This window comes from Python bivittatus, unplaced genomic scaffold (genome assembly GCF_059951505.1).
Source record: "Python bivittatus isolate LINGU-HERP-01145 unplaced genomic scaffold, Pbiv_v1 ctg000440_np1212, whole genome shotgun sequence".
Classification (NCBI taxonomy): domain Eukaryota; kingdom Metazoa; phylum Chordata; class Lepidosauria; order Squamata; family Pythonidae; genus Python; species Python bivittatus.
This window is the reverse complement of record NW_028277063.1, coordinates 755,149-767,116: the sequence shown is the minus strand read 5'-3', so window position 1 is coordinate 767,116 and position 11,968 is coordinate 755,149. Positions and strand designations below refer to the sequence as shown.

Sequence of the window (11,968 nt, the reverse complement as noted above, 5' to 3'; positions counted from 1 at the left end):
TAAAGCCAAAGCATGATACAATAGCGAAACATTAAAATAGGGTTATTGCTATAAGCTGCTCTCTTATCCCTTTCAACTGGAATCTTGGTTTTGAGTGTAGCTGCAGCCGTTCCCACGTTCTTGGCCAGAACAGCACCACCAGTTCTGAGTCACAATCAATGCAGGCCAGATGTGCTGCTATGCAAGCTGCAGTTAGGGTGGGTGGTAGTGAAACAGCTCAAACTAGGCTTTGCAAATTCAAATTTCAGTTGAGCTTCAAGCGTTCTTAGTGACTCTGGGCAAGTGGCACAGCTTTAAGACTCTTGTTAATCCTCTGGACCTCTCTCAGTGTTGGCACAAAGATGAAAATGACCAGAAACTGGCCTCAATGTGAACCTGCGAGGGCTTTTCACTTTCCAGTAAGGGATTGGCTAATTCAAAGGGGAGGCAACGTAGAAGAGGGAAGATGTCAGTACAACAATTCTGTGTTTTTTGGGGAACCTAATCAGATCTTTGGATCTCAGACATTTTAATTTATCTATGGCAGTGTTGTCCAAACGTGGCCACTTTAAGATGAGTGGACTTCAACTCCCAGAATTCCCCAGCTGGCTGGGGAATTCTGGGAGTTGAAGTCCACTCATCTTAAAGTGGCCACGTTTGGACAACACTGATCTATGGGATCAAATCACAAACTAAGTCGTAGGGTGTTGCCAGCACACAATCTAACCAAGTCTGTAATACTGGTTAAATTTTCTTACCCCAAACTAGCTAATTATAGCCTAGGGGGGAACAAATCCTGCTGTCATTACTTTTTGATTCAGAAAATCAGGTTTGGCTAAACCATGATTAACACGTGGGTAGGCTAGTCATGTGAACTCATCCAGCATGCAGAACTCAGCCCAAAGAGAGGTGGGCTTCAGTGCCCTTGTTCCTAAAATGAATTGACCTACATTGCAGTAGCAACCCTCATCCCAGTCTACCTCAGTGGGCTGTTGTGAGAAAATGGACAATGGAAGGAGCCTCTGTCCATCATCCTTGGCTCTTTTCAAGATGAAAATTTAGTCCAAAACAAGGGCTGGTATCTTACTGGTTCCCTTGCCTTCTTCTTTCGAACTTCCCTTGGGAAGTGCCTAATTTTGGTGCAAAGATGATACGGGGAAAGCTAGAATAATTTAATCTCAGATTGGGACCCTTACTGCAAGTGACAGCTATTACAGAAATCTAACAGAAGCACTCCTTGAAGAATCAGGGTGCTAATTCACACCTAAGGTTTTCCGCCAATTTTAATTCTGATTAAAGGTACCTCCTGTTCCATCGTTTCAGAACCAGAACACTTAGGGCAGCAAGCTAACGATAACAAAAAAGAAAAACAAAATAAAACCTTTGAAAAAACCAAAAGAAGAGTTTATAAAAAAATATTTCCAGAAAATATAAAATAGAACCCATCGAAAAGTAAAAAAAAAAAAAAAAAATTAACATCCCCCCTGAAACATTTTTTATTCACAACAGTTCTTTTGCAAGGAGATAAAATTGAATATACGTTTGAATGTGCATGGTATGTGTGTGTAAAGGGGGGGGGGAATAATGAAAAGCAGGCTTTTAAGATCAAAACACGTTTCCTTTTTTTGATTTTTTTTTTGTTTATATAGCAAACAGTTATTATACAATAATAGAACCCCTGAAATTCAGATTGGAACCTGGTCTCACGTCCCCCCTCCCCACCTGAAGAGTCCCAAGGGGCCGGGATGGAGATGTGCAGATCAAACATCGCGAAGACACATCGCTCCAAACTGGATTTTTAAATTTTGTTTTACCCCCTTGCTTTCTCCCCCATTCCCCATCCTGTCTTTGTCTCAATTTGTAGGTGAGGAGGAGAAATGCAGGTATATGCAAGATTAAAGTTGTAGCCAAAGGATAAAGAATTGATCGGTGGGAGATGGTGGTGGTGGAAATATAGCTTTGGTCCACTAAATTGGGGAGATGTGCGTGTTTGTGCGTGTGTTTCTGTGGGTCAGGGAGACCTATGGAATGGCTCAGCCTTACCCAACTTGATCTTCTCTAGGGATGGTGGACACAACTCCTACCACTTGGAGCCAACAAACGTGCTGGTTGAAGATACTGGGATGTAGATTCCAACACATCTGAAGGTCAAGGTTGAAGGAGGTCTTGGAATATTTTATAGGAGGCTATTCTAGGGGTGGGGTGGGGACACTGGAGTTGTTTCCCCATGTTCCTTTTCCATGTTCCATTGGGATTGAGAGACGGGCCTGCGCATTGGTGCAAGCGCCTGTCTTTGGAGTGATAATGGGTGAGGAAAACTGAGTTGAGGGCCAGGGCGATGGAAGGGAGGGCAATCACTTGTGTCCATCTCTACCCAAATCCAGCACCAAGCCATGGATGCCTCTCCACACTGGTCCAGTGGGCTTCCTGCCCCACATGTACAGTCCCTAAAGCAGCAGTCTAGAGTAATGCAACCCTGGGATGACATTCCCATGTTTTCCCCTCTCACTCTTCACCATTTCTTTTTAAACCTGAGGTATTTTTCTTTTCTTTCTTTTTTTTAATAGTTAAAACATCCATTAAAAACAATGGTAAAAAAATAAACAAACCCCAAAAGATATGCTTGAAAAGAGCACTTCCTTGGCCATTGCCACTCTCTTATGAGAAGGAGAAGCTGAGGATGGGAGGGTCACCATGGCACACAGCGTGTGATCCCACCCCCCGGCCTGTACCTGGGGCTAGATGGCTCTTCCCTCTTAGTGTATGTCTCCTTTTACACGAAGGAGAAATGAAGAGTGGAGACCCAAAGCCAAGGAGGAGGCTGGCTGTGTTGGAATGAAACCCATTTTCCTTGTTTGCACCATGGAGTGTATAAATGGGGTGGGGAAAGGACCACTAAATTGAGGGCAGGCCATACAGTACGTATTTCTCTGTGCCACAGGATTTGGAAGAGGCCCACTGACACCATCCCTCAAATGTACAATACGTCCACCCAAACGTAGCCTAAAAGCCTCCCCTCCACTCCTCAAAACTGTTTAATACTTGCTTTGTAAGAATTTCTAAAGTGTGACTGAAGGAGATAACTCCTATGTGGGAGAAAAAAAATTCCTCCACAAATGGGGGTGGAGGAGGGAAAATTAAGATACCTTGGCCCTCTTTGGTTAATGGAGTGAGAGGGAAGGACTTTCTTTAATCAGACAAATTAAAAAAACAAAATAAAAAAAGAAACAACAAAACCAATTTTCTTAAAACAATAAAAAAGCACCCAACAGAACCGTAAAAATTAAAAAAAAAACACAACCCAACACCGAAAACCTCGCCTCCGATTCCACAAGCTATCGCTGCGTTTTTTTTTCAAGTAATGCTTTAGTAATAAATGAACGTTCAAGTATATATTAAAAGAAAAAAAAAAGGTTATGTGACCAAATTGAAAGCCAGTCTCGTGCCATCCTCCCCTTCCCAACACGCACAGAAGGGCGACGCGTGTCTGATGCCATCTGAAAATCCAGATGAAGCACTGGGCGGGGAGGATGACGGACAGGGTGAGGGAGGAGAAAGAGAGAGAGAAAGAGAGGAGAAGAGGAAGGGAGAAAAGATGGGCTTCTGAAAAACTGTTGTAGCAAGAGAGGAGGATTCTAGACTGGATGAACGAGGGATTTTCCTATTTTTTTTGCTGCTCTTCCCCAATCCAATCCAGACCATTTCTAGCAAGACAATAGAAAACAAAATGGGATGCTGGGGAGGACGGAGAAGGGAGAGAAGAAATAAGAGAGAGTGAAAGCAAAATGGACAGAATTGGGCACCTTTAAGAGACAGCGAGTCCCCACCCGACCCCAAAGACAAATGTGGCCGAAGGGACGGAGAGCAGCATTTACCACGTGCTTCCGCCTCCAAGCAGAAGGAGCAAAAACGACCGACAGCAGGCCCAGCTTCGGTCCAGGACATTCGTTTTGCACCACTTTTCTACAGTATTTCTCTCCCCCCACCTTTAAAAGAAAATGGGGGGGGGAATCCCACATGCACGCATACCCAAGCACACACACGCATACCCGAACAACTGGATGGGGTTCAAGTTTGAGATTCGGTGGCAGAGAGTGGCCAGAATTAAGACAAGGCCTGGCCAACTCCAGCTCAACAATGATGGGCACTGTGGGGAAGGAACGCAGCCCCCTGCTCCCTCTGTCCCCAGAGTGGTTATTAAAGCTTATGGACCAAAAGAATAAAACCGAGGAAAGGAGAGTGAGGATCAGAGTAGGAAGCTGGGGGGGGGGGGGGCGGCTTGTTTCCGTCCAGAGCTGAAAAGGAGGATTTAGAAGAGAGAAATGGGTTTTGTTAAAAATGCAGAGCCTTATACAACATCTGAGGGCAAACCAGAGAACCCATGTCCTTTGAAGAGGGGTGGTAAGGGGAGGGGGAAGGAAGGATGTTTCTGAAGGTGAATCCCAGAGGGTTCCTTGGATGTGTTGGGAAGAAATGGGGAAGCTTTGGGGCAAAGCGGTTGGCGCAGTGCTGGGACAAGAGAGTTGAAAGGGAAAGGAACTGCATCATCTGCCCAGCCTGCCAAGGTGGGGTGAAACCAGCCTGGGAGAATTTCCTCCACATCAGCCCAGGGAGCTGATAGAATACTATAGACCAGTGTTTCTCAACCTTGGCAACGTTAAGACATGTGGACTTCAACTCCCAGAATTCCCCAGCCAGCTGGCTGGGGAATTCTGGGAGTTGAAGTCCACATGACTTAACGTTGCCAAGGTTGAGAAACAGTGCTGTAGACTGTAATGCTTCCAGGTGGGAGGAAAGGCAGATGTGTTCCCCAAGGGGTGAGGGGACTGGAAGAGAGGGGCAAGAGAGAAGATTTTTAAGGCCTTCCCTCACCGAAAGGTCCCAACACATGCCAAGTGAGACAGGAGGTTTAGCGTCCTGCTTTCACATGTGCTAGCTAACTCCTTCCTTTTGGGCAGAAAAGAAGTATTAGACCTTGTCCCACTGGTCCATGAACAAAAGTCCATTCCGCCACCTCCCGGTCCACGCTGGCCAAAAGCAGCAAAGACATACATGAAGACATGTATGTGGGATGGAAAGTGGCCTGGCAAAGGAGGAGAGGACTAAAGTTTGGTCAGGGACTCCGTCCATACGCGTGGCTTGTGAGAGCGTGCCTGTGTAGATTTCGTGCGTAAACAAGATAGCAGCAGGTACGCTGTGCATGCAGAATGCAACACGTGTGTTTCACGGGGTGGGCATCCAGTGAGGCACACGGGTCAACGTTTGGCAGGGCTGCATCCACAGGAGGCCTCAGCTGCATACTGGGATCAGCTGGGAGGTAGAGGGAGGAGAACGACATGGAAAGGGATGTTTCCCCATCGAGACGTTTTCTGGCCTGCAACCAGTGGGTGAGGAGAGAGTTTTGCATACAAAGGGCACAGATGCAGGAAGAAACTCAAATGGATATGCCAGTTCCAAAGACAACCCCCTGCAGTGGGAAAGAGACAGCAGGGAAGGCGGGAGAGAACTCCAGCAGGGACATAGTGGGAAAAGACAGGGTAGAGGAATCTAGAAATCAGCTGCCTTGTTCTTCCTTGGCCCCCTTGGAAAACCACACTGCATATGCACATTTGGGCGGGATGGCTGGGGAAGGGAACTGGGTGGACAGGCCAACAAGCACGCACACACACGCACACGCACACACCCTTTAAAAATCATCAAGGCAGCATGTGGGGGGACCTATGAGGTTGGAGTGCACATTTGCATTGGGCGAGGGACGGGGCGAAAAAAAACAACGTAATATATCTGACCCCATACAAGAAGCTGCCTTCCTCCTGAGCCAGCATTTCAAGGCTGAATGTCAACCCCCCCGCCACCCCGAGAGAGCGAGGCGCACCAATTGCGGCACAGAGGGACATTTGGAGGTGGGGGGGAGAGAAGGGGGACGACGCAGTGCATGGTGGGAGGAATACGCATTTCCCCAGCATTGTAAAGCGACAAGGCTACCTCGGACCCCACTTACTCCGCGGCTGTCCAGGAACAAGTGGATGGAGCAAAAGGCCACCTGGCCCTCAGCAGGCCAGACCTGGGGAAGGGGGCACAACCCCCCGCACCCTCTTTGCTGCACAAGTAAGGGGGTGGAGATGCCACTCTGGTTCAGTGCATGGCTTTAAGTAAAAAGGTTCTCTCAGAGTCCGTGTCCGACGGTCAGATTGGTGAAGCTGAGTCTCTCTGCGCCTCCACCCCAGGGCGAGTATTAGCTGTCCTTCAGCAGCAATTTCTCCTCGGGGCAACGAAAAGGAGGGGATGATGCACCGGGGGCGGGGGGGAGGGCACCGCTGTTGGAGACTGAGTCCTCAGCAAATCGGGCACAGGCCTCCGTCGTGATGTGGTGACAGGAACGCAGGTCAATACGGGAGAGGCGTGGACAGCGGCGGAAAAGGGGCAGACACTGGTCCGTCAGCCGGTTACATCCTGTAAGAAAAGGAGAGGAAGAATGAAGTTGGTCCTGTTCTGAGATCATGGGAAAGCACTGGCTTGATCAGATCCCGCTGTGGGGAGATGGGGTCTGGCTCGGGACACTGAGCAGGAAGTGGGCCTGCTCTTAAGAGAGGGAAAGATGATTAACCCAAAACAAATTAACAACAGGCAAGTTCTTAGGAATGTAGACGGGGTGGCACAGTGGGGCAATGTCATGGCCACTAAACAGTAATCAAGCAATTGTTACAGAAATACAAAAGAGTGAAAGATTCCATAGCATGTTATTGAAAAATGGGCAACCCACATGGGCAACCCACAGAGTGTGGGGCAGAGGCAGGGAAACGAGAGTTAGGAATGGTCAACACAATGCTGCACCCAAGAGGATATCATCATTCAGGGCCTTAGGAGGGACTTGCCATCTACCTGGAGATAGGAAGCCCCCCCCCCCCCCCCCCGCCCGGGACTAGGAATAATCTAATTGTAGATTAATAATCTCACCAAGACAGGGAGCTTCCCTTTGGGACACTGTAAAGTACCAGGCATAACATTATGGCCTAGGCATAGATCAAACCATGGGACTTTCTGAGTGGATGAAAAAGGAAGCCTCATGGTCAACAATGAGAAGCAACTTTCTTGCTTCCAAGAACCAGAGAAGATGAAAAGATTCACAAAACTCAGAAGTGACTTGAGATGATATTTTCTCACGTGTCGGAGCCACCAAAAACAGCGTGAGTAGGAAGTTAAGACCGTTTACACCAGGAGGGTGCAACCCAAAACCCCAGCATGACATGCTGTTCCTAGAGGTTTGGAGAAGACACCCAGAGCTCTTCAAAAGTGGCTATCAACCTGTAATTTTTAGCCTGGCAGAGAAGTCATTCCACTGCTAATCAGGAAGTCATCATACTAATGATACTTCTTTTCTATTACATTGAAATTAAATTAAATGTTTTTCTCCTGACACTGCCAACTTTTCTCCTGGTTCTACCTATGTTTTGGACTCCGCTCCCCATATGCTACTCAGAGGCTGTGCATTCCCTGACTGATGTTATGGAAGAGAGGCAAAGTGATGCTGAAAACTGAACAGGTTTCCATTCCTTTGATCCAGGGAACCTCTGACTTGAATTCATGCCACAGTCCCCAAACTACAAAGGTTGGAGAACAAAAGGGCATAGTGGGAAGAAATAAAAGCTGAACTTCTGTAAAACTGAGAATATGGTTTTCTGACTCCTTTGCTCTTCTGCATCCTCTTCTGGAGTAGCTTACCCAACCTAGCATCCTCCACAACAGTGGAATTCTGGGAGTTGTAGTACACATCTCTGGACAGTAATCATATTTGGGAAGGCTGTTCCAGAGCAACATTCGTCAGTGTTGAGGCAGAGTAAGGTTGGTCATTGTAATAATTGACATACATGTAAAATCTCCTTCAAGTCAACCATGACGTTACCCAGACACACTGATGTTGTTTCCTTGGCAACAATACAGAAATGCTCTGCAGCTGCCTTCTTCTGAGATATTTTTTCAACTTCCCAGCCTAGTTTATAGCCTTGGGATTCCCTAGTGGTCTCTCATCCAGTTACTAACCAGGCCCGACCCCTGCTTAGCTTATTCCAGATCAGCCAAAGTTGGCTAGATCAGTGGTTCTCAACTGGGGGGGGGGGTAGAATATTTCATGGGGACCACAGGTGAAAAACGTGTAACGGGAAGCCACAGCACATGCCAAGGGGGCCACAGAAAAGCAAAGTGTATTATATGCACTTTATGCATATATGCACTATATGCAAATACTGTCTTGTGGATGCCAGAAAATGCACCAGTTATTGCCCCATGTCCATATCTGGTAACGGGACCTGGACTGGGGGCCACAGGAGAAAAACAAGGTCAGAAGGCGGCCACGGAAGAAAAAAAGTTGAGAAACACTGGGATAGATGATGTCACGTGCTGTAAAATACAGGCTGCTATAAAATTACACCCATCCGGGTTCAACTCCTTAACCCAGTGTTTCTCAACCATGGCAACTTTCAGATGTATGGACCAACTCCCAGCATTCCTGGCTGGGGAATGCTGGGAGTTGAAGTCCACACATCTGAAAGTTGCCAAGGTTGAGAAACTGCCTTAACCACTACTCTGCACTGTTCTTCTCTCAGGAGCTGCATCATTTTGGTGCCTGGTCAAGCAGGAGAGGCAGAATCACCAGCAGGGATTCAACTCACCGGTGAGGATGAGTTCAGCGAGGGTCTCTCGGAGTGGAGAATTAGCAGCGGTCAGCAGGTTAACAGACTGGTCACCTACATGGTTGCAGTGGCTCAGGTCCAGTTTGGCAAGCTGAGGGGTGTGCCGGATTACCAAGCGCAGAGACGCATCCGTGATGTCCAGACCGGAGAGCCGTAGTTCAGAGACATTCTGGAGCCGGCCCCGGCTGTCCGTCTGGCCTAGCAGGGCGGGAAAAGAGAGGGGGTGAGCCTCGCTGGACAAGCCAGGACCTCCTCCGCTTGGCTCTGGCTGCTCTAAATGGCAGGACTTTGAAAGGTTATTTGACAGGCTTGGGCAAAATGACATGCATCTGTTCCACTGGAGGACCATGGAATCGATCAGATTTTTTTTGCTGAGATAAAGAGGCCACCCAGCTCTCTCCAACTGGGTGAATTGGGTGCCCTCAAACTGCTTCTTGGCAGGATGGCTTTGGGATTGTCCACAGTATCTATGAAGAAATGCAGTGCCCCGACAGGGCTCCACACTAGGAATCTCCAGTGCACCCTTCATTTGCTGAAGCTGCCCAGCCTGGAAGCGCTCAACCAGGGAAGGATCCTCTTAGCTTTCCCCCACGTCTTTCAGCCCTTCTAGGTTGCTCACCTCTTCCTTACAGGAGGGCCATGAAAGGGGATTTTCTGCCCTATGGCCTTTCCCAGCTGCTTGCCAACAACAGCCAGCAGGAGAGTGAGATCCCACACATGCTGAGCGAGCTTCAGGCTGGGCACCTCCAGCACTCGCAGCATCAGAGGCTGCGCTGCAGCAGCCCAACCTTGAAGGCTCCTCAGTGCACATGCAGTGGACACTGGGCTTGGTGCTTTGGGCATGCATGCCATGGAACCTGCAGCTGCTCAGCCTGGGACATCCCTGTTTATGTACCAAGGATTCAGACGGGGCGACTATGACCTGCAGCACACCCAAAGCTCCTGAGGGGGTTCTGAGACAGGATAGCTGGGTAGGGATGGCAGGCAATCCTATACTAGAGGTGCTGAGTGCCAAGCTTTAGTGTGCAGAGCAGTCTCTTAGACTGATAGGGGAGGAAGCCTTGGGCTTAGCAGCTGACACACACACAGCAGGATGGCTCAGCAGCTGCACTGAAGCCACACAGCCTGGCAGACTATTGGCCAGCACTGCAAAAGGAGGCTCCACTCGGGTCGCAGACTTGTCATGTGACCACTGCAGGAGAGGGCTCTGGAGCAACAAAGGTGCTTCACTGGGCTGTGAGAGTGAACAGCCAACCATAAACCAACCTGCCTTGCAAAGCTTCGAAGGGGAGCGACGGTTGAAGAAGCTTTGTCAAGAAGCACCCATTCGAAGCTTTACTCAGCTTTATTCTTTCATGATATTCACAGGTTTCAAGCAGTGAAACCCCTTCTGTGGTTCTAGCAGGGGAACAGAAAAAGTGAGCAATGCTACATCAAAGATGGTACCACCATCTCTGAATCTTAGCCCCTCCTGCCCCCCAACACAGGCATTCAAGTTAAACACCATGAAGGACATCTGAAGGCTATCCTAAAACATAAGAGCATTGCAGGTGAGGAAGGGAACCCCCGGCAGTTTCAGCTCAGCATCTGTAAGTTAAGTGTGCTCTGAGCAAGAGCAGCGTCCTAATCATGCCCTTCTTTTTCTGAAAGAAAATCCACATTTCCAGGAAAGGCAGCATAACTTGAACACAGGCCTGAACCAAAATGCTCCTGGTTAGAACAACTTACTCCAGAGACTGCCCAGGCCAAGTTAAAAAAAAATTGGCAGCAGAAATGGTAACTTTGATGATGTATTTTGGGAAGGGGGAAGAATTAAGCCCTGGAACCCTTTGGGGGGCTTAATGTACCTATTTAGCTCAAGATGACCCAAACACACAGTCCCTCTCCCAACCACAGAGCATCAACCTGCCTGCTCTGCAATTTCTTGGGCTTCTAGGGAGTTGTCATAAAAGGCTGCTGGATTCAAATTTGGACCGTCATCAGTTACCTAACCAAAGAAGCCAATGCTCCACAGTATTCTTCCTGTCCAAGGAAGCAGGCGCTTTAAGAAATAGTTAGAGAAGGACAGGTCAAGGAGCTACAACAACTTCACAGAACATGCAGTCAAAGCTGATTTAGTTTCTGTTTCCTTTATTATTCAGTTTTCCATGGCCACAGAATGCAGGACCAGAAATAATGGGCCTAAGTTGCAGTTTTCTAGGTTTTGTCTAAATATAAGGAAAAACATCTTGGCGGTAAGATCTGTACAACAGTGGAAGAACCTACCTATGGATATTGTAGGTTTTCCATCTTTAGAACTTTTTAAGAAGAGGCTGGACAACCACCTCCCATGGATGGTTTAACTAGTTAATTAACTGGTTAATCTGCATGTCGCAGAGGGCTTGACTAGATGATCCCTGTCATTCCTTCTGATTTTACAATACCCAACAACCAAATATGGGACCCCCAAGATATTCTGAATCATAAACTGCCCCCATGGGCTGAGTTTGTGTGACAGGACAGGTTAAAATGGGAATGGCTAGTTTGCAATTCAGTGTGCTGTTTGAATACAGCCAGTGTCTGACATCTCAGAGCAGGCGCTGGCAATTTTTCTAAAGGCTTACGTTTAGACTGCTTCCAAAATTGCTTTTAAAGACTGGCAAAGCCTTGAGAGATTTTATGTAGTGATGTCAACATCTCACAAGATTTCAGCCATTTTTATGTCTGAGTATTTTAAGAAGCTTCTTTACTTTGGGGGGGTAAAGGAAAGGGATGCTGGAGGGTTATGTATGGATGACCATTGCCCTACAGGTTTTTCTACTCCTTTGGGATGGGAAGAAAAGATGGTAAAGCCTGTCCAGTTCTCTAACCGCTATCTGTCCTAGTGCCCTTTCCCTCTGGTACATGTAAGTTTACCAGGCTTGGCATCTGTGGCAGGCAAGAGCAGCTCGCGGAGGTGAGAGTCCTTGACATCCTCAATCCAACGCAAATCTAGGAGCTGTAGGGAGGGGAAGTTGGCTGTGCTGAGTGCCGACACGGAGCACCAAGAGCAGCCTGTTAGGATGAGCTCCTTAAGGCCTGTTGGGAGGAGAAGACAACATGAAGCGGGTGAAAAGAGAACCCCACAAACAAGCTGTTCCTCTCTGCTTCTGAAAGACCCAATGTCCCCTTCCTCTGTATACCCACCATGAGCTCACCATTCTTCCCCAAGGCTCTGATTTCTGGCTCCCAGGTCCCATCTGTCCTCTACAAAGTTTCCTGGAATGTTCCACCCCGCTTTCTTGCAGGCTAATCCTCTTCTTCTCCCCGCAAAGCAAGAT

General features: G+C 48.0%; 1 protein-coding gene across 4 annotated transcripts in view; it reads right to left on the bottom strand.

The window, feature by feature from the left end:
- Window positions 1-1,174: 1,174 nt before the first annotated feature.
- FBXL19 (F-box and leucine rich repeat protein 19) overlaps window positions 1,175-11,968 on the bottom strand; it is a 29,208-nt gene continuing 18,414 nt past the window's right edge. For 3 of the 4 annotated variants that reach the window (XM_015890091.3, XM_088142567.1, XM_025173948.2), the window contains 3 exons: window positions 11,565-11,726; window positions 8,649-8,867; window positions 1,176-6,432 (listed from right to left, as the gene is read on the bottom strand). In XM_015890091.3, the coding sequence (XP_015745577.1) occupies window positions 6,215-6,432; window positions 8,649-8,867; window positions 11,565-11,726 (599 nt within the window). In that variant the 3' untranslated portion in view covers window positions 1,176-6,214. Of the gene's footprint in view, window positions 6,433-8,648; window positions 8,868-11,564; window positions 11,727-11,968 lie in introns of all 4 variants that reach the window. The other variant, XM_025173949.2, reaches the window with a different exon arrangement.